This window comes from Electrophorus electricus, chromosome 14 (assembly GCF_041902795.1).
Source record: "Electrophorus electricus isolate QZ-2024a chromosome 14, ASM4190279v1, whole genome shotgun sequence".
In the NCBI taxonomy this organism is placed as follows: domain Eukaryota; kingdom Metazoa; phylum Chordata; class Actinopteri; order Gymnotiformes; family Gymnotidae; genus Electrophorus; species Electrophorus electricus.
Window position 1 is genome coordinate 13,162,948 of NC_137510.1, and position 25,144 is coordinate 13,188,091.

General features: G+C 38.6%; 2 protein-coding genes across 3 annotated transcripts; both read right to left on the bottom strand.

Annotated features, from left to right (window-relative positions):
• Window positions 1-753: 753 nt before the first annotated feature.
• selenbp1 (selenium binding protein 1) lies at window positions 754-5,987 on the bottom strand. The gene is made up of 12 exons (XM_027002978.3): window positions 5,855-5,987; window positions 3,775-3,831; window positions 3,561-3,673; window positions 3,217-3,402; window positions 2,920-3,040; window positions 2,505-2,687; window positions 2,192-2,373; window positions 1,995-2,073; window positions 1,789-1,910; window positions 1,554-1,646; window positions 1,216-1,334; window positions 754-1,122 (listed from the first exon to the last, which is right to left on the bottom strand). Exons 1-12 carry the CDS (start codon window positions 5,856-5,858, stop codon window positions 960-962), a joined length of 1,422 nt encoding a protein of 473 aa, XP_026858779.2. The 5' UTR covers window positions 5,859-5,987; the 3' UTR covers window positions 754-959.
• Window positions 5,988-8,990: 3,003 nt separating this feature from the next.
• Window positions 8,991-24,681, bottom strand: pogzb (pogo transposable element derived with ZNF domain b). 2 transcript variants are annotated; one of them, XM_035531022.2, is made up of 21 exons: window positions 24,583-24,681; window positions 23,898-23,991; window positions 23,600-23,721; window positions 22,112-22,219; window positions 21,842-22,017; window positions 21,618-21,717; window positions 21,241-21,501; window positions 20,854-21,036; window positions 20,361-20,443; window positions 19,995-20,272; window positions 19,667-19,821; window positions 19,204-19,304; window positions 18,926-19,072; window positions 18,608-18,742; window positions 17,023-17,228; window positions 16,235-16,375; window positions 15,991-16,044; window positions 15,800-15,912; window positions 12,399-14,039; window positions 12,114-12,147; window positions 8,991-11,588 (listed from the first exon to the last, which is right to left on the bottom strand). In XM_035531022.2, exons 3-21 carry the CDS (start codon window positions 23,715-23,717, stop codon window positions 9,899-9,901), a joined length of 5,724 nt encoding a protein of 1,907 aa, XP_035386915.1. In that variant the 5' UTR covers window positions 23,718-23,721; window positions 23,898-23,991; window positions 24,583-24,681; the 3' UTR covers window positions 8,991-9,898. The 2 variants fall into 2 exon arrangements, with proteins under 2 accessions (XP_035386915.1, XP_035386920.1); XM_035531027.2 differs by lacking the exon at window positions 12,399-14,039.
• Between the last annotated feature and the right edge of the window lie 463 nt (window positions 24,682-25,144).

Sequence of the window (25,144 nt, forward strand, 5' to 3'; positions counted from 1 at the left end):
GCTTACACGTTTTTGCTACATTTTTGAACATTTATGCTGGTAGATTTGTTCACGTTTCTAAAGAGAATCTTATTCCTAAAAAAGTTGGTAACTGCCGCTTTACAGTGTGTGTTTACGTGAATGGGCTTTAATAGAAGGTGCCAAGTCACCTATGGATCGATGTTATTTATTGCCATTAGCCTAACTTTGTCCAAATAGCCTTGCTTTGCGAGTTAGGTTTTCCAATCAGGATGTTTCTCTTTCCCCTTATATATTTATGCTCTTCTCCATCACAGGACAGGTCCATAGAAGGGTATTAAACCAGCAGCAGGGCCTGGTATCTGCATCTTTGTTAGGAGGAACAGGAGGAGCACTGCCAGAGCCTTACAAAGTGACCTCCAGTAGGCTACTGGTGTGTATGTTACTGAGCAGAATGCTGTTTTAGCATTATGGCAGTCCACACCCCTTGGGGGCCTGTAAGGCCACCCAATGGAACAGATCCTTTCTCATGTTTCAGGTTATTGCATAATATCTATGCAGCTTTCTTGGTCCAGGTAGATTACACTATCAAAGTCAAAGATAGTGTAGGTACTACACCAGTTTGGTAAATGTTATTCAAACAGTCCACATGAATTGTGTACAATCCTGGATTTGACTACACCTACAGTGGACTCTGTGAGCAACAGCAGTTTTTTGTGAGGTTAAAAGTACCAAACATCTTTCATTTAAGAGTTCTTACATATATAATTTGTGAGCCATGTAAGAATCTTCATGTTATTTTCATATGCAGTGATTTATTTATTTTGCATTTAATTTCTGCGTACTGCAATTTCATACAAAATGTACCTGTTTAAAAATACTAGGGCTACTTGAAATACAAAAGGCTGGCAGTGCAAGGAATATAATAACTAGGTGAGAGGGATAACTATGAGTAATATTTCATGGATCATTTTGTAAGATAATCCAAGGTGATTCGCTGTTTACAGCCAGATGTCTGAGGTGCAGTCTCCTCCAGGGTATCGGACCTCATGAGCAAGTGCAGGACCTTCAGGCTCCTCCCCAAAATCCACCAAGAAATTCTCATTGACCTTCAGGCCACCTTTTGTTGTGTCTACATCAATCTGCAGCATGACAGATCCTTGCCTAATGACAGGAAAATAATGAATTTGTGAATCCGAGGATAACGTATAGTTCAGTAAATTGCACTAAAATGAAGTGGGCTGTAGTGGGACTGACTTGATGAGCTCAGGATAGAACTGTTTGTCCCATGCACTGTACAAAGAAGTGGTTACATAAAGTCTTTTCCCATCCAAACTCAATTGTAGCATTTGTGGACTCCCTGGTATTCGCTTGCCCTGATGGACAAGAACAGACAACCGATCAATTTTGGGGACAAGCAGTGGTGGATTGATTAGCTGTGTGTCCACAAATACATTTTTAGAGCTGATAATTTTACCAGGTAGCTCATTCCATATTAAAACATACACAGCCATTTCAATAACAGGCACATAATGCTAATTTAAAAATCATCCCAGATGCAAGAATTTGTTAACAATGAAATAGACACTATGTACTTTCACTATCCTTGGGGATGGTTGTCTGTTCAGTTCCTTGTCCTCCAGTACTTTGACAGGACCATCATTTTGAATGCTGCCTCCAAGGAAGACCTTACAGCAAATAGTTATTATACAGCTTGGAAGCAAGACCATATGAAACTTTGTAAACATATGTAAACCAAGTAAACGCCCACAAAGATATCTACTGATTTATTAAGCATATTGATGTCTGGAAGTTTGTCAGGGTTCTCACCTGGCCCACCATATGGGGATTCCTCTTGTCAGTGATGTCATATTGACGAATGTCACCATGCAACCAGTTGCTGAAGTACAGGAAGCGATCGTCCAGAGAGATTAAAATATCAGTGATGAGACCTAAAGCAAGACAAGTTTATACTTATAAATGGGTCTCAACAAAACACTATGGAAATGGTTAATTCCAGACTAATACAGTCTCACTTGGCATTTCAGGTAGGATCCAGCCCACTACTTTTTTGGTAGGTACTTTGATGATTCTCTCAGCAGTCCAGTCACCTTTCTTAAAAACCCATACATATATTTAAGGCAATTAACTGTTTCTGAGAACATACACTATAACTTTTAAATAATGATCAACAACTGAATTTTATAACTGGATGCCTATAAGATTTGCTTGCCAGAGTCTTGGAGAAGTGGAAGACAGTGCCCTGGAGTGCACAGCCTACATAGCCCTCAGCTGCAGCAGGGTCATGCAGGAAGCGAATCTCTAGAGGGATGGCACCCTCTTCTCCCAGATCCAGAGTCTGCACACATTTGTGAGTGGTCCAGTCCCACACATGGATGCGCTGTCCATAGTGACCTGCAAAGAGAAGTGTAAATTATATTTCTAGTCACCATTGAAACACGATGACTGCACATTGAAAAAAGACAGTAAATCATTAGAGAATTAGAGTAAGCATATATGCAATAAGCATATGCACCCATACCCACCAGCTTTGACATCTGCAGGATTGAAGCCATTCGCAAGCACTTTGGGTGCTCCCCACTCAGTACTCATCATGACATTATGGCGTGGTTGGTACCAGAAGTCATAGCCAAATGGTGCTGCTTCACCAGGCAATTCCCAATTGCCAGTTATTTCAAATGTCTCACCATCCAACAGCACAAACCCTCCTACGAACATATAAAAGAAATTTATACTGCAAATTTATTAAACTTAATAATGACTATTAAAATGGCACTGGTAAGAGATGGTTGTTGGTTTAAAAAAAAAAAAAAAAAAAAAAAAAAAAAAAAAAAAAAAAAAAAAGGGGACTACTTGACCATATAGATTAGGTAATACACAATATGAAACAGCCAAGACTGTAGCTAATCATCCAAAGTGTATGCATGTGTCTCATTTTACCTTTGCCATTTCCTAAGGGATCACCCAGAGTACTGATCATAATTTGGCCACTGCCCAGGCAGTGCGAGGTATGAGGATTAGCCAGGCCACATTTCCAGAACATTTCCACTGGTTCCACTGTCTAGTGGAAGAGAAAGATTAAGGGGAAAAGTGATGCTTGTGCTTAGAATGTGGTCAGCTGCAAACTAGTCTTACCAAAATGCAACAAATAAAGATTATGATATCCATCCAAATAATGTCAGTTTCTTAAAGGGCTATAATTTGGGGCATAAAGAATTCCCTCTATTTTAGTCTTACCTTGTGAAGTCGAGGTGCTCGGGAATCTGTGCCCACATCAATGATGTAGATGCGGGAGGAGATGAGTGAGGGTAAGATGAGACGGTTACGCTTTTTAGAGGTATCGCCATAGCAGCTGCTGCAGGCATTCCAGCCAGAGTGGTGGAGCTCATCATTCATGTTGGGCATGGGCAACCTGTGAATGACCTGATTACACCCAAAACAGAGTGATCATTATTCACCCTGCATGCTGCAGAATTAAGGAGGATACTAATTTTATATACGCCAATGTTTATCTGAATATTAAATGAATTAACAAAGCAAACAAAACAGTCTGATCCAACTCTTTATTCTGTGTCAATTACCTTGCAATAAGTGGCAGATTTGGGATCAACATCAACTGTTGCAAGATAGTCGGGTTTTCGATTTTCAGTATTCCGGTAAATGCAGGGCAGGTAAACAATCTTCTCTCGAGGCCCTTGCAGAATTATTAAGTAATTAACTTCAGGTTGTTCAGGCTTTTAAGTGGAATCTCTTGATATTTAGATTTAATTTTATCAAGTTCCATGTTGCACTCACCATTCATGGCATCCAGAGGACTTTTGTATCCTGGCCCACATCCTGAGCAGTTAGATGCTGAGAGCAGAAAAACAAAGACAAAGACACTATTACTGATATACCACACTTGGTAGAATACATTTTCCAGAGCCCAAGTGACACAATGACAAAAATCAATTCAAATGCAGACGTTATAGGAACACATACAAAATCAGAGATAGTTATGAATATAAACTAGTATGCATATCTAAAATACACACATATAGTGGTACTTCAGAAACATGTAATTCATAAATTAAAGTACAGTCACCCAAAGAATGCTGCATTAGATAGAGCTTCAGAAGAGAGAGACAACATTTTCTCATGTGAATGGTTAAAAAAGCGATTGGGTATATGCAGTATCCATGCAAAAACTTCCAACTTCATTGGTTGGGGGCAGGGCTTAGAGAAAAATCAGGGAAAGAGGGAGTCTGTATGGAGGAGGCGGCGACAGACCCTGTCAATCAGATGCAAGAGGAATGATGAGATTAGCATTAAAACCAATCTGGAACACTAAGTTTACATGAGCATTTCACATTTTTACTTCCACTTTATTTCTGAAGTCGAGAGTATTTGTGCTGCAAAATGGTTACTGAGAAACTATTAGTGGTATCTGTCATCCTCCAAGTATTTCTAATATAAACATATGAACCCATAGCCTGTAGCTTTAGTTTGTCCACTTTCCTTGGTGTTTCAAGACAGCGGTGCTACACATGTAAAGATGCTTATACACAATTTAGTAATGCTACAGTGAGTGGGGAATCTATGTAGACCATTGAACAATTCCAATGAAATATAAATGTAAATTTAAAGCCAATTTTAATGAAATTGTATAAAATTAAAATTCTATTTTTTATACAGGTTATATTAGATTGTATTAGGCTACTTAATTCCAAATAGCTATAAGTCACCCTGATCCTGACACCTTAACAACCCCATGTTTAGTAATATAAAACTGCGCATGTACATTAAATTTTTTAGGTTTCAATAAGAGGATGTTCCATGTGACTCACTGCATAAGATTTTGAACAATTACATTTTCAAACCAGCTTTTATTAAAAATAAGTTTAAAAATAGACTGACTTGGAATTTAATAAGCAAAATGGGCTATGCAAGCCATATAAGAATTTCAGATAGGTGGATTTGTCCAACCATGCAAAGCTGAGTACATTTAATTTGATGTGGTTACAATACAAAGACATCCAAGATATCCAACTGTTTGCAATCCATAATTTCTTAACTATTCAGATACATGACGGTTAACCAGTACATTGGCCTCTTCATTTGCACAAAACATATGAGATTTCACAATAACACAAACAGTGTAGAGAATGAGCATTGCCAATGATTTAGCAACATCCTGTCTGTGATAAGAATAACCATTAGAGAGTATTGTTTAGTTAAATCTTCCACCAAAGCTGAATGACTGCCTTTTGTGTCGACTAAAATCTATAAGTACTTCCCACCATCTTTGTTCAAACGTCTTAATTCAGTTCCATTATGATTTAGAGGGGTTAGTACACCTTCTGCAGAGATTAATCAGACTCTTTGGCCATATGCTCTACTGTTTATGGTTATCAAAAAAGACTGGCTATCAGCTCTTAGCTATCAGAATACGGTTTTCCGTTTCTTCTGGCAAGTATATTCAAATATATTAAACTCTGCTAACACTCAGAGTTGGCTTATGCTTCCAGGATTTGGTAGACAACCGCTGTGTAGCCTGTGAGCAGTTGGGCAACAGCATTGTTTTTGTGAGGTTAAAGTACAAGAGAGCATGTGTTAAGTTGTATTGGGATTGTTGCTGAAACTGTCACGTACAGCTCTATCTAGAATAATTTTCACCAGCCACCACTGCTTACAGTTGTTACTTTCTTTCAAATTCAACATTAGTAAAATTGATTATTTAAACTCTTTCATCTTTATGTCTCTTAAACATACAGAGTACAAAACAATACAGCCTTGCCTAACCAGAAAGTCGCCATTGTCGCTCTTCTTTGGTTATATGTACACTAAAGCTCTAAATGAAGAACATTAGCCTACACAACAAAACATTTGCACTTACCCATTTTGATCGAGTCGATCAAACCCGTCTCGCATAAGCTACTGAAGAAACAGTGCACAATTATATAACCCTCTTGGAGGGGACCGGCAGTTACATAATTTACGACGCCACACAATGAATTAGGATAAACCAGTGGCGACTCCTCGCGGATGCCAAAGGCAACTGGACTCTCCCCAGATTAAAAGAGAACATATAACTTTAATCTCCATTAGTTCAGTGTAACACGGCCAGTGCTTTAGAAGCATTAAGAACGATTTGTGCAGGTGTGCTTCTGTTTTTTTTGTTCATGGTTTGAGCAAGCATGCTTCTGCTTTTTGTTCATTGAAAGATTATTACAACCATAAACGGTATGAGTTCACTACATCTTTTATGATAAACTTTAGTCTTTGGTATTTTTTATAAGGCCGATACCCCCGCAAACCCTTTTTTAATTGTGCGAGGAGTCAGTTATTTGTACGTTTGTAACCACAATGCTTGTCAAGCACAATATAACCTTGCAGGTGTGAAACTAAACTCAAACTATTCTAAGACCTGACAACTGCATGTATGAATTATATATCCTTGAGGTCGAGTCTCTTGCAACACTCCAGGAGGTTGACTGACTGAACCAAGACTAAGCGAATTTTGATAATTTTCAAAACAGACATTTATTAACCATTTTTTTTTACAATAAACATTTTAATGCCATGTAGTTAGATTTAAGACATTAAGATACTCAACGGTCTTTAAGCTATAGAGCGAACTAAACAACACAGTTCAATCCGGCCGGCCAGTTATTATACAATCACTGCTGAGCATCGTCCCACCATAAGTAAACATTTTAGTGGGTGGGCAAAGGAAGCCACTGTCGATTTGGGTTTTGTGTTGTATATCGATTTCGACAACTTGCCATTTGAACAATAACTGAACATCAAAGAATAATCATTCACCTTTAGGTTTATACACACGTTTGGAATAGCCCTACTAAACAGTTAGAATGTATTATTAGGCTTGTTCGAGATAACCTCCTTGACTTTCACGAGAGTAGCCTGCTGGAATATTTTGTTTATGGTTCAAGCCTACCCTCTAACGTGGATCTTCCCAGAAGTGTAAACTAACCTTCAGGAGGAGTCTATTGGTCCACCATCAAGCCTTCTTTGAAGATCGAGTTATTTCAGTTAAGAGTTCTTGCTCATAGACAAATTCTAAGATTTCTAATTGAAGGCACCAAAAACAAAGTGTAAAATTGTACATGCATGTTTATCTAGAAAAGGCGTTTTTTCCCTATTTTCCATCCCCAAGAGATCTATGTGCTTCATTTACGTTATCTTAAACAAGAATGTAGGAATAAAGAAGCTGTTACAGATAGATCTATAGTTTTCATTTCAATAGGATCCAATCTTCTCACAGCAAACTAAATCAATGCTGAAACATTGCTGCCTGAGCTATTTGCAAAAAAATGTTGCTCCTGTATTAGTTTTCTCATCAAAATGATGTTCAGTGGGTATACGGTATAAAACCAGACTCATGTTTAAGGTTGCAAGAATAGATTATTTTAGTATTTGAATATTTTTTCAATCACTCCAATGATTAATCGATTAATGATTAATGGAGTAATCGGATACAAATACTTTTGCTTTATTAACGAGCAATAGTAAATATACAATTTATTATTTAAGAACAATCCAAATTGTATTGCTTAAATTGCATACAGTAAATAATTGCATAGAAAACAAAACATACTTTAGTATATTTTAGTGCCATATTAATTTAATAAATTAATTACATTAAATTAAAAAAAAAAAGATATCCACATTTTTCACGTGTTTTTCTTAAAGACGTGCAGAACATCCGTGTGTGAACGGAATCGTTAATTTTGACAAATCTGGTGTAATGATGCTAAGTGATTCTTGATAAGAATTGCAAACACAGAATAGTTTCGTTTATACACCAAACTATTGATGTGTTTTCACATTGATGTGTGTTTACAGACTGAAAAATATAAACCAAACAAGTAATTTGCTTCTTTCCCTAACCTTTACAGGACAATCAGTGGGCATCAACATTTGTGTGAAAGTAGTTTTTGAAAACAGTAGCTAACGATAGATTTATCAGAACACAGAGCAATTTATTTCTCCAGTGTATCTGGAGGAATTTATTATTTCTCCAGGTTATCCCCTAACAGTATATTTTCATTATATATTCATTAATTCGTTCCAAATAAAACTGAATGTAATGCATCTTACCCCAGTCCATTTACTATAATGCCTACTACATAGATTAAAAACGTAAAATTCGACGTATCTGCCAATAAACATGAGAAATCGCTCCAGTACAATTCAACATTCTGACGGTTAGTGAACTAGCTACTTTGCAAGCTAACCTTCCGTAAAATAGCAGTGAGAGGACTACATGACCTCTCGGGTCATGCACGATAACCCTATTGTGTGAAACTCTCCTGTCACTGCAGTGATAACCCAAGGATGATGGTACGGACTGTTCGGACTCTGGCAAAACTCGATGTCGGCTTTTAAGTAAACATATTCGTCTACCGTCTTCAATAGAACATGCTCGACCTTACTGCTATGAAGATACTGGTTTCTGGGATCTTATTCACAGCCTCCCCGTCGCTTACTGAGAAAATACGCAAACTTAAAAAAAGTCACATTTGGCTTCTTCATATTATCCTCTCGTCCTTAGAAGTAGAAGCAATACAATAACACCTCGCTTTAATGTTGTTTTGGTATGTTCGCGCATTTTTGTTGTTAGCGAGCCTAGTATTAAGCTACTGAATCTGTTTTCGGCCTCATGGCCGTTTTGCACATATTTCGCACAAGGCACAATGGGGCATATTAATATCGTATATAGTTATATGGATTAAAAGAAGATTCGATACAAGTGATTAATAAAAATCATCGATGCAAATTTAGTTATTAATGTTGAAATTAAGAAATTTAAACATATTTCTTAGTACCAACATCTATTAGCACAGAAGCTGTAGTTAGGCATCTTTCTTGGTTTTTGTAATAGTATAATGTAAAATAAAGCTCAAAGGCGAGAGGTGTGACCATTTGTAACCACTCCAAGTGGTGTCTTCAACAGAACATACTGAAACACACATAAGAACTAGTAACTAAACGCGAATGACGAATGTAAATAATTCAAAAAATAATTACTTTACTCAGAAATACATGCAAGCATTAAGAATAAAAAAAGTGTCAGAAAAGCACAAATCCAAAACTCTACTTATACACACATAACTGAGCAAAGTATTTAGTACCCTGCTCTTAAAGATTTTAATTCAACTCTAACAAGATGAGTTAAGATGTCATGTCTTAATTCAACATAGCATAAACCATATTTTTTGGGGGGGGATCCCACCTTCCCTATTCCCCCAGTTTGCAGTTGGCATTGTAGTTATTCTAAGGCAAGTGTAAAATTCTGCTTTGTAAAGTACACAAATGTATCCAAATCCATTATTACCATCACTTCAGCATCACTGAGACATAAAGGCAATGACAACCACTTTTACCTGAGTGGATGAAATTAAACACTTATGTACCAGACATATCATTTAATAAACACAAATGAAAATTGCAACAATTTCGGAGTGAGTCTTTTTTCTTTAAGAATGTATATTATTAAAATTATAAATTAATAAACAAAAAACAACCCCCCCCCCCACCAGTCACAATCACCTATGAATATCTTCAGTTAATGCAGCTTGTGTGAAGAAATGAAGAGCTACATTTTCTAAATTTTTCAGGTTTTAAAGATTACATTTCACCCTACAATATTAGATAAGTTATTAGTCATGCAAGTGGCCTTGTTGTGAAATTAAACAGATATATTAAATCTTTAGACAGCATTTACTGATTCTTTTACATTTGTGTAATGTGATACGGTATGATATGGTAATGTCCTTTTGAAGAAACAAACAGCAGACTAGCCGTTGAGTCCAACATCTAGCTGGGTTTCAGTCAAGGTCTAAATATGGCTCTAAATGCTTCGCTTTCTTAATAATCTTGGGTAGGGCTTGTGACTGACATAAGGGCGAAGGGAAAATCAACTTTTTGAAGTCTCACTGGATGTCTCCAAATCTTTATTCATCCCTTCCTGTGCTTGTTGTTCAGTCCTATTACTCTCTGTCACTGTTCTGGATTCAACATGAATTTCATCAACTATTTGTCTCTCTGCTACTTCAACATCCTCCTTTGAGTGTGACTCTTTGCATAATGCATTTTTCATTGTCTCCATTACACCATCATTGCTCTCTGTGGACTGTTCCTCTGCTAGTGGCTTAGGGTCTGCTGCCTCTGTTCCAAGCATGGCTTCTGTCAGCATTTTCATCAACTCCAACTGTGTAATAGCTTCCTTCTTATCTTCTTTTTGCTTAGTAATCACATGAGAAAAGAAGAATGAATACTCAATCAGCTCAGTCCTTCTACAAGCAGCAAGAGCCTCCTCTAGCCAAGCCACAAGTTGCCAAACCAGATCTGCTGCCTTGACCTCTGCTACTCTACCCTTTTCTGCCAACTGAGACCAACGAGCTAGCAAGAACTTCTGCAGCACAGGACGTACACACATCTCCAAAGGCTGACACTGGCTAGTGCACCCAGATGGAATTATGATAGGTAATGTTTTGGTGCCACTCATAGTAGACAGGAAGTCTTCAGACATGTGACCATGATGGCCATCCATAACTAGCATGGCCTTATCCCTATTCTGGGAGCGTAAATGCTGTCGCCATACACGAGCAGTCCACAGCTCAAGCTCTTCTTTTTCAGAAAAACCCTCAGCTCTTGCCTCAAGTAGAACCGAGTCTGGTAGCTCTTTGCTAATATTCTCTAAAGGGGTGCCTTTAAAAAACAGCATTGTTGGCAACATCGTGCCATCCGCCAGTACTGCAAGGTAAATGTTTATGCAAGGTTTCCCAGTACCTTCTAAGCGAAAGACTGTCTCTTTGGATGTGGTTGAACTTTCAACAAGCACATCAAAGTCAACAAAAACAGAAAGCTCATCCATGGCGCCAATAGTAGAAAGAGGAATACTGTGCATTTTAATCTGTCTGTGAACAAACTCAATGAAATGGAGGCAGCTTTCCTCCATGCTGCGTGGAAGCTGGCAACTGGACATAACACTGTGCAGGGCAAGCTTGTGCCGAAGCATAAAGTTCACTGCCCACTCATACGAGATGCGGAAGGAACTGCTCTGAGTAGTTTGACTGTGGATCTCTGAAGCTTTTTGAAATAGATTCTTCTCACTAATGGGATGTTGCTGCTCACGTTCAACTAACACCCATTCCACCAAATTGTCAACAGCCTCTCCACTGCTGTAAGTGCCAAGACTCTCATCGTTCAGTCTTTTCTCTTTGTCACGAAGCCAGGCTCTAATGAGCTGAGGCTTAGTGTCCATTTCTTTGGCTGCTTTATGGATCCCAGAGCACAATGCAAAAAGCAGGATCCGTAGCTGCCGCACAGACAGTGTCTCCTCTCTTTCCTTTGTGGTTTTTGTTGAGTTAGGTTTTGGAGTAGGCTTGCTGACTTTGTATCCATCTTCTGTCTTAAGGGCCTTCTGCTGACTACTGTCGTCAATCTCCAAATCTGAATCTGATAAATCCACGGGGGCCATCTCCTGATCAAGGTCTTCTTCCACTCTAGAGGTGTCCTCCAATGATGTAGCAGAGACATCCATTGAAGATCCATGGGGAAAGCTTCCGAAAGTACTGGAGTTCAGGATAGGCTGAAGATATTGCCTGAAGAAAACCATAAGCTTTACATATTAAGAAACATTAGATGTAGGTAGAGATTATTGTTTACAGTATTTGGAATAGGGCCCTGTTCTTTATGGCATATCTGTATAATTTAAGTAGTAACACTTCACAAGAGTAATTTTATTTACTTTGGCAGACCATAGATATTTAGAAGCCATTGATTTCATGGCCTGATGTTAATTACTGATATTCATTTCTTAATAATGGCAGATACCAGGAAGATGTGTTATATTACATACTGCTTATACCAATATTATTTATTGGCAAACAAAAAAAGCAATGACTTTCTTGTAACAAATTTCTGATCTATGAAAAAGGCTCAACCTTGTCAAAAAGTTCTAGTGGCTGAAAATATATGATAGATAAAAATCAGTTTACATTAGAGTTACATTAGCTGTTTTTAAGAATTTAAAGAAACATTCTCCACATACTCAAAGTCACAGTGAAGACATATTGCATTGACAAACTCCACACTTATATGTAAATGATAAATACATAAAGATATACCTGTTATGCTCCACAAATCCAGTTTTGGGGTTACCTGTAATAGAAAAGAGAAATGAGTAAGATTACATTCAGTGATATTTTATTACAAAGTGGGCATATGTAGGAAATTAAGTAAGAAGAAAGAAATTAAGTTCTTTGAAACTTTGTAACTACGATGCAAACACACACACACACACACACACACACACACACACACACACACACACACACACACACACACACACACACACACACACACACACACACACACACACACGCGCGCAAAGGTTTAATTGGCCTTATAACCTTTGAAATTTGCAGAGAAACCATGGAAATCCCAGAAGCAATAGGAACCCTTGCACAGGTTGACACGACATGCAGTGCAGCCATACACACTCTCATGGCGCCGATTCTTTAGGTTGCAACTCTTACATCTTCTGGTCCTAAAAGTAATTTTGGCTAAACGGTGCCTGACCACCTCAAAAGTACTGGTATCTTCTTTACTACCTTCATATCTCTGTTGATGAAATCGGTCCTTGTTCATTTGCTTTTGGAGAGCTTGTCTTTCAGCACATTTGGCAAGCTGGTATCCCAGACGTCTACGGTAGCTGGCCTGTGAGAAGTGGCCACCCTGAAGCCACGTGGGTGGGTTGCCTTTCCGAGTCTCTCGTAGTACAATGAAAGAGTTTATGATGCTCAAGTTGACAAGGAACCAAAACAGCTGCCGCCAGTTTGTGTCCAGGACCAAGCCACCTAGCTGGTTGCAAGCCAGCAGCTGTTTGCAAATGTCCACACCACGCATGTTATCCTGAAGGAGCTTAAAAGCCAGAGGTCTTGAGATGGTGGAGAGCTCACCTACCTTTGTGGTGGACCTCCTCCAAACTGTATCTGGTTGGCCAGCCACAGCATTTGTTGAAAGGCAGACCATCTCTTTTGCATCTTTCCACCTGGTAAGCAGCAGTGGGGGGTACTCAAATTGAACGAATGATCCAGGGCTCTCCAATGCAGGCTGATCCCAGACATCTCTAGGAAGGACTGGGCTATGAGCGGGGATGGAGCTGGAGCAGTATATGCTCTTCTTTTCTAACTCCTTCATGAGGGGGACACTTACTAACAGGCTGGATATGAAAATTTGATGATGCTTTCCTTCAAGGCCTGCCATGAGGTTAGGCACAACCAAACTTCCCAAGTCTCTGTTCTTTTCCTGTTGGGTCAGGATCAGCAGTTTGTGACAGTAACCAGACTTGGAGTCACACAAAAGCCATATTTGTGGCTGAGAGTTTCTACATTTTTCCCCATAGGTTCCCTTCTCCTGGGCTGGCAGCAAGGCACAATCAATAGTCAAATATTTGTTTGGTTTGTAGGCCATCTGCATGTTCATCTCCAAAATTTTCAACAGGGGCTGGAAGGAGGACAGTTTGTTCATACTGTGATCATTCTCCTCTGCAAGCATGCTGCTCATCCGAATGTGAGAGCTGATTTGCTTGAAGCGTGTGGCAGACATGGTTCTGTAGAAGATGCAACAGTTATGGTAATGCTCCCAAGACCAGTACATTTCTGGCTCTGGAAGAGACTGCAAGCCCATCAGGATACAGAGGCCTATGAAGCCCTTTGCCTCCTCATTTGTGAGAGGATGCCAGGTGGGGTGCCCTCTGCCAATAGAGTGTTGATATTTGGCAAAAATATTGGTCTCACACACAATTAAGTCTATGAGGCTGTCAGGGAAGATTAGTTGGAAGTAGTCAAGGACATCGCTGCTCTTGGCCATGAAATGCTGGGGCCCATAGCTGTCTGTGAACTCTGGCACAGATCCTCCATCACTTGGAACCCTCCAGTGCTCCATGGACAACCAGTCAGGCTTTGCCACAACATCACTAGCTCCTTCCACTTGTGGACCCTCCACCTCCTCCTCAACCTGGCAGAACTCAATATCAGTCTCCAGACACTCTGTAGGGGAGGGGAGGGATCATAGGAATACACAGTTAGTCTTCTTTTTGGAGTCTGATGACCAATACTACTCCACTTTATAATAATATGCTCAGTGCTTAAGTGGGTCCCATGTGCCAGTTAGCTTTTTGAAAGGACTTCAGAAGTAGATGGCAATTCCTTGGCTTACAGTCCTTTCGTAAAGTGATTTGTCTTTTTAAAAATAGAGCTTCTCTGTGTTAGAACTCCTGGATATCTCCATTCAGCTTTTGCACAGAGAGAATTGTGTATGCATTTATTCTCTTTCTCCCACCCACAGTGTTCTGACACAGACTTGCTGTGACGTAACAATAATTTCTGTGAAGTAGCACCAGGTAAAAAAACCACGTCTTTTGAATATAAAACTCAAGATAAAATCCTGTGATGCAAGTTTATTATAAACCCGATAGTCCTGTACAAGTTTGTGGAAAGTGTTTGGGACAGGTGAATCATTAAAACCTGCAACACATCTACAGTGTTTTTTTCTTTACAGTCATTGCAGACCATTAATGAAAAGAAACAAAAAGTGTATTATATAAGAGGAAAAAAGAAAGAGGCAAAATGGCACTTGATTTTAGTGGCTGCCTCAAATTTCTTTGCATGACTACCATCAATGCAAGTGAAGATACTCAATTGGAAGGGGAGGTGATGTCTGGATGGACATTTTCCATAGGTATACATTACATACTTTAGACTTTTTTAGTGTTTGAATAAAACTTTATACGTGCATTTACAGTGTATATATAAAATTTTAAATCTATATTCAGTGAACCATATAGATACTCAGTTGTTACCCAACAAGCTGCGTCATTGCATCCTTTGTTTATGCACAAGAGTCTGGCATCTTTTGTCTCAACACAAGGAATAAAGTGTCACTGCCTGTCAAGCTGGCCATTACAAGGTAAAAAAAATCCATCCCTTAGTCACAACATTAGTTGCATCAAAATCAATTATTTGATGTATTGTAACCTGGAACACTGGTGAGTTTAGCAAGAGCACCCTGGCAGACCCTAGAAGAGTAAAATGGTTGCTAATTTAATATTTTCAATCATGTAGAAAAACTGTTGAACAAAAAAACGCTTTATAAGATGTATCCATAGATGTGTGAAGATCTGCCATAAAGAAGAAAATATCAGCATGACTTTTGAGGGTTTAGTACAAGATGCAAATCACTTGAATAAGAAGTGGAAAAGTCTTTTCTTCCACAGTAGCATGATGATTTTGAAGTGTGCAGAAGCATATTATATTATCTGTTCTGATCCAAAACAATACCTCAAATATCAATAAATAGCACTTTAGTTTACAATTGTCCAGTGATCAAAAATTCTCTACTCATACAAGTACAGCGTTTTTCAGGGACAAACAGGGGAATGTTAGAGGCAGCACAGGTCAATCACCCAACCCAAAGTTCCATGCAATTCTCTTACTGAAGACAAAACTGACATTAAAAATCCCCCAAAACAAACAGGAACTCAAAAATGCTGCCTGGCACAGATTTCTCAGACTTCAGGCAGGGATCAAATACAAATTATTTACAAGTACTAAACATTACAACTGTATTTAAGATTAAGTTCACTATGAAACTATATATATAATGGGCTAGGATATGGTTCACCCAATATAGATATAAATATCAAATATGCCCTCAATCTGCTTGAATAAAGAACTAAAATGCACTGTCCAGTTATATACAGACTGCACTATATATGCCAATTGTTGGTCATTCCTAAAAACATACTCACCTTTCAGAGTGAAGATACTGTAAGAGTGACTAGGGAACTGGACAAGGTGCTTAGCCATCAAGTCTCCTTGACTGGTCTTGTAGCTGCAGCATTCACATGTAAGCCTTAACCAGCTACAAAAAAAAGTTGGATCTCAACAGAAAATACCAGAGGAAATAAACTGGAAACCATGAACACAGAAAACGCGTTACCTTAGAGATGTCCTTTTTGAACGAGCTTTATGAGCTCTACCCGGAACATGATTGCTAAAATATAAGTACAAACATTTGAGTCACCACTGAGTGACGTCCTAGATAAGGTCACTGTTCTTTATTAACATTGTGTTAAAAGTAAATGCTAAAACACAAAATGCAAATTAATATTTATGCTACAAGGTCAAATGTGAAGGTACATTTTTCATAATAATAATAATTATTATAATTGAGCTTGACTCACTTGATCATGTGGTTAGCATATGCACGGGAACAGCATGTGCTATAAGGGCATAAGGAGCAGTGGACATATGTAGGATAGTGATTGGCAAAGTCTGGGATGTCAAAGGTGCACTCCACACACTTATGTCTCCCCAACAGTGCTCTGAGTAAAGAAACACACAAAAATGGTTCCTTAAAATCATGAGTTTGGGTCAAAAGTATATACTTGGAATTAAAAACAGTTCTTAGAGAAAAAACCCCAAAATGAATCAATCACATTTAAAATTTCTAAATGTTTGTGAACAGTAGAGTCAAACTTTCTACTACTGTTAGAAAGAAACAGGTAATTTCAGTTTTGGAGCGATAAAATTAGTGTCGTATTTTAAATCCACTTAGCCTGTAACTAAGCCTGGGTATGATACACAGTGTTGAAAACTGTAGAGCTCCTTGATTATTAAACAGGTAAAATAAAATATTTTTACCAACAGGACCTTAGCATTAGCTTGCTATAATCAGGTCTTATATTTTTAAGTGTTTTACTTTAATATCATTTCTCCATTGGAAGTTTCACTCTTTAATGTTTGACGTTACAATTTGTATGGACTAAAGTTGCCAATGAGTAAGTGCCGTAATGGAACATTTTTAAAAAGTCAAAACACATTCAAATTTGTGTCTAAAAATGTTAAAATTGTTCAGACAAAAAAGTGTGGTTGTAAAGGGCTAAAATGATGCCGCCACAGCGCCTCCTTAAGGACAGAAATTGCAAAAGCAGACACAAAATGGTGACACACCCTTTATATAAGAACTTACCTGTGCTCCTGGAACTTGGATAGAAAGTCATACATCTTTCTGACCTGTTTCTTCCCAGTACCACTGCTTTGTGGGACCAGTAATTTCTGTGTTGAAGCTTGGACATGCAGAGCAGGGTTTACGTTCCTCTCAGAGGGATCTTTACTGGCCTTAGAAGGCATCTGGCTTGCAATTTTTTTCTGCCCTGCATAAGCCCTTATAGTTACCTATACAGAAAACCATACAGAAAATTTAAGAATGAGACACCCACAAAAATGATTACGTAAAACTTTCCAGCAAATTGACCAGTGAGTGTACACCATAATGAGTAGGACTCAGTTTGCTCTCAGAACAGCCTGAATTCTGGGCAGCAAGGATGCCACAAGGTGTTGGAAACTTTGAGATTTTTAAATGATTGCATCACGCAATAGCAGAAGATTTGTTAGATGCACATTAACACCGTGAATCTGTTCTACCACAGCCCAAATGTGTTCTACTGGATTCAGATCTCATGACTGGGTTTGCCACTAAAGTACACTATGTCATGGTCACAAAACCAGTTTTAAATGTTTTTGTGCTTTGTGACTTTATCATGGAAGTAGATATTGTAAGATACCATGGCCACAAAAAGATACACATGGTCAGCAACAATACTCAGATGAACTGTAGCATTCAAGTATGATTGGTATTGGGGAACACAATGTGTACCAAGGAAACATTTCCCCACACCATTACACCACAACCACCAGCATGAACATATACAATGCAGGTTGAGCCCATGGATTCCTGCTCTTTATGCAAAATTCTGACCCCACCATCTTAAAGGCACAACATAAATCATGATTAATCAGAACTGGCAATATTTTCAACTTTCGTAACCCTGTGCCTACTGTATTCCTTTTCCTTTTCTTTTCTGATTCTGATTCCTTTTCTTGTCTGCCAGGAGTGGAATCTGGTGGGGTCTTCTACTTAAGTTTGTCTTATGGTTCAATGTGCTATACATTCTGAGATACTTTTCTGCTCGCAATAGTTGTAAAGAGTGGTTTAGGTTACCTCTTTTGATTTGATTAAGGTTACCTCTTCTTTCGGTTTGAACCAGTCTACCATTCTTCTCTAAACTTGTTTCAATTCACAAAATCTCCTCCCACACCATTCTGTATAAAGTCTAGACACTACTGTGTGGCAAATGTCAGCAGTTTCTAAAATACTCAGATCAGCCTGTCTGGCAACAACAGTCATATCAAGGTCAAAATCAGACCCCCCCCCCCACCCCCCAGTCCTGATATCTGACGAACACTGACTGAAGCTGTGTCTGCATGATTTTACCATCTCCCTGCAGACATATGATGGGCTGATTGGATAATTGAATGAGCAGGTGTGCAAGTATTCTTAATAACAACAATAATAATAATAATAATAATAATAATAATAATAATAATAATAATAAGGCCAGTAAATGTATATTAAAACACACTTCAGCCAGAATATTAACATTATTTTCAATGTACATTAACAGAAAAATGTTCTTTTGAAAATGTCATGAGGTTTCTTTGAGAGTTCATGTGTTTTTCTGGAGATTAAGCTGATACTAGCATTGAAGACTTACTTTAGTTCCAGCCTTAAGCCCTTCTAGTTGACTTGGCTTACGGAACGTCTTATGGTGATTGACTTTATGCTCAACCTTCTCCTTTGTGAAGAGAAACTGAAGTCGACATTTGTTACAGTTGTAGACTGTTGAATTCTGCAAATAGAAGCAAAAACAAATTAATAACATTTTGTTGCAGAAGTGTCTGTAAAAGACATTCAGTCTGATACTTGTTTACAAATGTAAACACCTACAGATGATGGCTACATTCCATTCCATCAAGAATCTTAAGTCTTTGTCTGAAATCGACAACAATAAACAGATGTGGACCTCATTTACCTGATGACGACTGAAGTGTAGCTGGTAGCTACTGGAGTTCTTAAAAACCTTTAGACAGTAAACACACAGCAGATAACGTGTATCCTCATGCCATGTGCGGAAGTGATTATGCACATCACAGTAGAATGAAGATCGATACTGACACACCTGAGAAAGTGATCAAAACCACATTCAACTTGGAAGCAAAAACATCTGCATCATCAACAGAATGTCAAGCAAACATTTTCTAGATTTAATGTTTTTAATAACTGTGCTGTGTTCAATGTAAGGTATTTCACCTGGCAGACATATGGCATCTCGCCAGGTTTGTGAGTGTTCTTCATGTGTTGCAGGAAAATAGGTTCGCTCTCAAAGGCCCACTCACAGATTTTACATCTCGCTGCACAGAAAGTGTACCACCCAAATTAAAGCAAAAAGAAAAATCTACAGAATACAATGAATTACAGCTTAAGTACATGCAAAATTATTTTACTTATACAAGGTAAAACATTACAATATCTACACCAGCTGCATTAGTTTATATATTGAATAAAAGAGGCACCTTTAGTTTAAAACATCTCATAACTTTGCCTATACAGTGAAACAGAACTGAAATGCAAATCTTGCTTGCAACATAAAGTAGTAATCTTAAGAACTTTGTATCCAGCTATGTGAAAGTGATCAACATTCAGCATTATTCTGTGCTTTCAGTAATTTTTCATAAGCCTTGAAAAGGGTCCTTTAGTAACAAGTGCCTCTTACAAGTCGACTCTGAAGCACTGTGGACACTCTCCACGTGGCACTGAAGGCGAAATGGTGTTGGGAACTGGCGGAAGCAGTGCGGGCAGGATGTGTGTGTGTCCACCTCACCAGTCTGCTGCTCCACATCCATGTGAAACTTCATGTGGTTCATGAGCCTATTCAAGGTGCAGCAATTAACCAGACTGAGCTGACAAACCAACAGGTCTGAGATACTCTAAAGAGTGGCATTGAGTGTCATCTTCAACTTTTAATCACCTTTACTGTACATAAAGTACTGCACTTAATATAACGAGCACAGGTTATTCAAATATTCAGTTTTGGTCCTGACCTGATATTGTTCTTCAGCTTCTTTCCACAGGTGAAGCATTTGAATGATATAGGCTCTTTTAAGTTGTCCGTGGGCACATAAACTCGATTTCCCTCAAAGGTTCCATAGTAGAAGTCATCTACCAACATAACAATCTTGGACTGGGTCTCTTCTGGACCGACATCCATGCTTTCGCTCTTTATTTGCATGGAGAAGCTTTTGTCCTGAACCGTTTGAGGTTTTGCTGCAGGTGCAATATTGCTTGTGCTCACAGTACGAGTCATATCTGGACAGCAGAACTATAGGACAGAAAAAGACACTTCACTCTCCAGCATCCCTATGGTTTCAGATAGAATCAGTGTTGTGTCCACGTATTTATGTACTTACACACATATGTCCTCGTAGTGCCTCGATCATCTTGAACTGAGCGCCACACCGTGGGCAAACGTGGGACAGTACTGCAGAAGCAGCTATAAAAAAAAAAGAAAGACCTACTGATACGATGTTTAAGTTAGTTTAGGATTTCTCTCTTTCTGTGCCATCAATTTTTTATATATGGTGCTGTATTTTATTCTTTGTTGTATACATTTTATCTTTATGCATTTCATTTCAACTTTGCATCACATTTTCTTCAATTTTGCCTAGATATTTCATAATTAAATTTATTTATTTCATTTCACCTCTACTTTTGTAAGCCTGTTTACAAAAGTGCTATATAAATACAGATCATTATTATAATTATTTACTAATCTAACATATCATTTGTAAGTGAGCTCTTCTGATTCTCAACGTCATCAATACCAAAAACTTCAACTCTTTCCATTCATGTCAACTCCTAACTATTAACTGTTTAAAAATGCATTACCATCTCTCAGCGTACCTTGCACAGTGTTGCTCTGAGTTATAGGAACGGCTGCCTGGACAGCAGCTGAACAAGCACTGTCAGTCTTTTGATTGCTCATGACAACAAAGGCCTGCTGCGGACTACCAGCAGGGAAGGTGACCGATTTCACGATGCTCATCATGTTCTGAACATCTAGGTTTCCTTCTGGCTTTACTGTCACTGCCAAGGACAACATGAGACCCATGTACAAGTAACCAACACAGGATTTCAAACATTATATACCAAATGTTGAATACTGTTTTCAGTTCTATTGCTGTACAATCAGAATCAATGAAAAGGTAAATGCAAGAATTTTAATTTGCAGTTCTCAATGCTGTTTCACTGTTGAAACTCTGAATTCAGCTTATCTCAGCGTTTCCTCACCTATTTGAGTTGCTGTGTTAACGGGGAGCACCCTGGGAGGGGTGGAAGGCTGGGGGCCTGCAGTCGAAGGTGTAGGCTGGGCCCTGGGCTGGCTGGTTGGTACAGTGCTGTGGAGGGTAAGGGTGGCTGGGAACTGCACAGCGGTGAAGGAGCTGGGTGCCTGTGCCTGATTCACAACTGGAGTCGTAGGCCTCATCTGAGCTTGCTGTGTGATTATCTGAGTTGCTCCTACTCCTGGTTTAAAAATGCCAGGTGTCCCAGCTTTGTCAGAAAAAAATAGGTAAATAAAGCAGACACAAATACTAGTATTTACCAATCCCACTACTGGTTGAAACAAAACAATGACGAAAAGGTCGTTAGTAATAGAACTGCCGCACCTTGGACCAGAGTGAAGGGTCGAACAGTTTGGCCCTGCTGGACGTTTAACACAATGCCCATTGGGCTCTGGCTTGATTGGATATTCTGAACAGGGATCCCCTGTAAAGGCACAAAATAAATGAGACAGCAGTACAAATCACATGATATATGGTACAGTGTTCAACAGCCAGTGACAAGAGAATGGCCGCCGAATCTCATTTGAGCTGAGTAAATGGCGACCAGCCTGCATCTGTGTGGTGAAGTAGATGGGCTGACCACCAGCAGCACTGGAAGCAGGTGATGTGCCGGGGAGGATAACCTGGGACAAAGCCACAGGTGCCAGTCCCCCTGCACCCTGCGTTAGAATCAGCTGCTGACCAGGTGCACCCTTAGGTATCCCAGCAGGCATAGCGGTAGGCACTAAAAGAGAATGAAAGGATGTTGGACTCTAGAGGCTTAAAAGGCATGGTAGAAAGTCAGACTGGGTGGGACGATGAAAACGATTGACACTCACATGTACTGGCGAGCAGGGGAACAGTGTTCACATTATTACTGGATGCCGGCATGCTGGAAATCACAACTGGTGTGGACACAGGTGGGGTCTCAACTTCAGGAACACCTCCTGAAGACAGCAGATAAAGCCAAATATGCAGTTTTAGAACAGTGCAAAAAACACAAAAAGAAACTTCAACTTCAAAAAATAATTCAGGAAGCCTCTGGAATTACTGTCACCATTGTTACATATTAACAAAAATGGCATGGAACAAAGAGTCAATTATTAGTATTTATTTCATGCAATTTGGTAATCTTCCACTTAATCACTTAATTTATTAACAAACTAACAAACAAGGAAACAAAAACACATACATCACTGCTGCACTTATTTTCTCTCTGTATTTGTGTATCCACACTAACTCTGCTTCAGTTCTGGATATGTGATAATGCCAGACTGGCCCTCTGAACTTTATTAGGATTTAGTAATTATTTGTGCAAGCAAACCAGTTTCCTGTAGTTACCTAAACAAAAAAAATCCAAACTGAAAATTACTGCTTAATGTTTTCATCTATTGTTACAACATATGTCTGTAAGATTTGTAAACAAAATCTTTGTGTGCAGCATGATGAAATCCTACTTGATGATGATTATTTCCAGACTGGAGACTGCAACACAGTATAATCCCAAAAGTGAGTTGTGTTTACCAAATTTTAGGAAATCATAAATTGTGGCAAGAACTCTTGATGGATGCAAAAATGTCCAATTTGGCCTTCTCTACTCATCTGCTCCTCTCTTTTTGACCCAGAAATATTTCCCAATTCAGCATATTTTTCCAAATACTGAAGAAAATTAGTAGAAAATACTAAAATTCAGATGGTTGCTGGCAAAAGAGTAATGCTAGTTGTACCCTTAGCAGAACCGCTTTGCTGTTTCTTTAGTGAGAGGTGCTATGTGCTATTCATGCCGCATCTGAGATGCTAATTTCTCTATAATTATTTCTCTAATTATATTCATCACATTTTTGTTTGTAGTGCATTTTATCAGTTTAATAACCACCCGTTACGGTGACTGAGTAGTCACCGTATTTGACTAAATGAATGCTGAGAATTACAGCATTCATTTACTCAACATACCTGTTGACTGTCAAGTGTCTATTTATATTCATAGAGGGCATCTGCTTGTGTATATTCCTAACCTGACCTCTAGTGGTACAGAACAAGCATATAGGTCAAAGGTGTATGCATTATACATGAATGTAATAATTCTAACATAATATCCTGGTATTACTCATCAAAAACAAGCTTACGTTACATTTGAATTTTAATGATGGCTTTTGTCTTACAAATCATCAAATTATATTTTATGCAGTATTGTCAAATAGGCTGTTTACCTGTGAGACCGCTACAAAATGTCACCCTTAAATAGGAATAAAACTTACACTGAAAACAATTATTGTTAATGTCCGTGTGTAATACATCACTGTAAATTAGCTGAAAATAATATTTACCAGTGGAGGTCTTGCTTTCAACAGTGGCTAGTGAATCATCTGGCTCATTCTGATTCATCTGTTGCCATGGCTCCAGCTCCTCCTCCTCACACTCCATAAACAAATCAGCATCCTCCATATTACTGCAATGAATACTGTAACAGTTAATGAATATTCATTTTAACAGAAATGTTATTAGTTTAAGGTTATTGTATTCTCACATTTACTTTTATACATTAATACTTTAGTTTTGCTCCTAGAACATGCCAAAGTGATCATTTGTGATTGGAAAATATCCTTAGTGAATTAAATAAATTACCTGGTGTGTTTCTTTAAAATAGTTTCCAAATTACCTCGCTGAAACAGACCTGTAGTCTAAACGACGTTTGTGAACCTTCTCAGGTTCCAAGGGCCTGAAATAAATACTCAGTTAGGCCAGTGTACAAACAAGGGTAACGTTGGTGGCTGTCATTATGGTCAGTTTACATGCACCTGCAAAATGAAAAAGGTAATAAGTATGCAAACCAGCTTTTACTGTCAATAAGTTTATACTAAACACCAAAAACATTCATTGGATATACAAGGTCACGAGCCTCACGCTGCGTATGACAGTGACGTTAAAATAATCTTGGAGAAATTCTCAAACGGGTGCAATTTCAGTGAACTGAAAAGGGGCGGAGAAAAAAGTAGTCCCTGTGCTGAACCAAGACATGACTCAAACTGTTGCAACTGGCTTTAAACGCCTACGTATTTTTCCAAGTACACAGTGCAATAGAAAATAGTTGGTGTCAATTATTGTTCTAACAAAGTATTTCATTGAAATAGACATGGTATTTCCAAAAACTGGGCGGTTTCAATTGATTCGCATGGCGGAAAATAGCAGCCACTTTACATTGTGGCACTCCGCGCATTGTTCAACGCGCATATGATAAAGAACTAATTTATAACCTGCGTGCTCATCCTTCGTATCATAGAATGCATTTAACGTTATGAGTAATACTCACCATTTTAAAGCTTATTGCGAAACGACCTCTAAACGATACACAAGAACAAAAAGCTTCACCGGTACGTCACCAACGAGACACTGTGATGAAGGTTTTCCGTTTTCAAGAACACAGATCCGACTGGTGGAATATCTGCCTACGTAATATCCTGGGTTCAACAAAACATGCTGATTGGCTGTTGTCTCCCAGAAAGAAAAACTGTAATTTTTGGAACAATGGACATATTGTTAAATTGCGTATGCTACACTTTTAGTGCTTTATTTGAAGCTATTGTACATTTGTATAGCCTATATTTGAGATTGCATAATCACATAGCCTATACGCGATGAACATCGCGGATGAAAAGCAATTGTTGATCGTGTAAACGCGCTTATTTCCAAACTAAGTGTTATGTTTCTAAATGGGCAATTGCAGATCTACAGTTTCTCATCTAAACTGGGCCCACAAGTATGGGAACATGTGTGTAGGTTGTGTGTTAACCTTGCTGTAATTTGATCAGTCTGACCAGTAATGTGTATTACCTTCTTTTTTGACACTTAGTATTGGGGCTCTCAAGTTGGGG

Bases quoted from the DNA above. Each gene is read 5' to 3' on its own strand.
- pogzb (XM_035531022.2), bottom strand. From the start codon at position 23,717: ATGGAGGATGCTGATTTGTTTATGGAGTGTGAGGAGGAGGAGCTGGAG. The intron at 21,718-21,841 runs GCTGGTCGCCAT...GTGCCTTTACAG, and splicing joins ACTTCACCACACAGATGCAG to GGGATCCCTGTTCAGAATAT. The intron at 18,743-18,925 runs GTAAATGAGGTC...TTCTATTTGCAG, and splicing joins TACACTTCAGTCGTCATCAG to AATTCAACAGTCTACAACTG.
- selenbp1 (XM_027002978.3), bottom strand. The intron at 3,403-3,560 runs GTAATTGACACA...GGGTGTAATCAG, and splicing joins AATCTGCCACTTATTGCAAG to GTCATTCACAGGTTGCCCAT. The intron at 1,335-1,553 runs GTACATAGTGTC...CTTGTCCATCAG, and splicing joins CATCCCCAAGGATAGTGAAA to GGCAAGCGAATACCAGGGAG.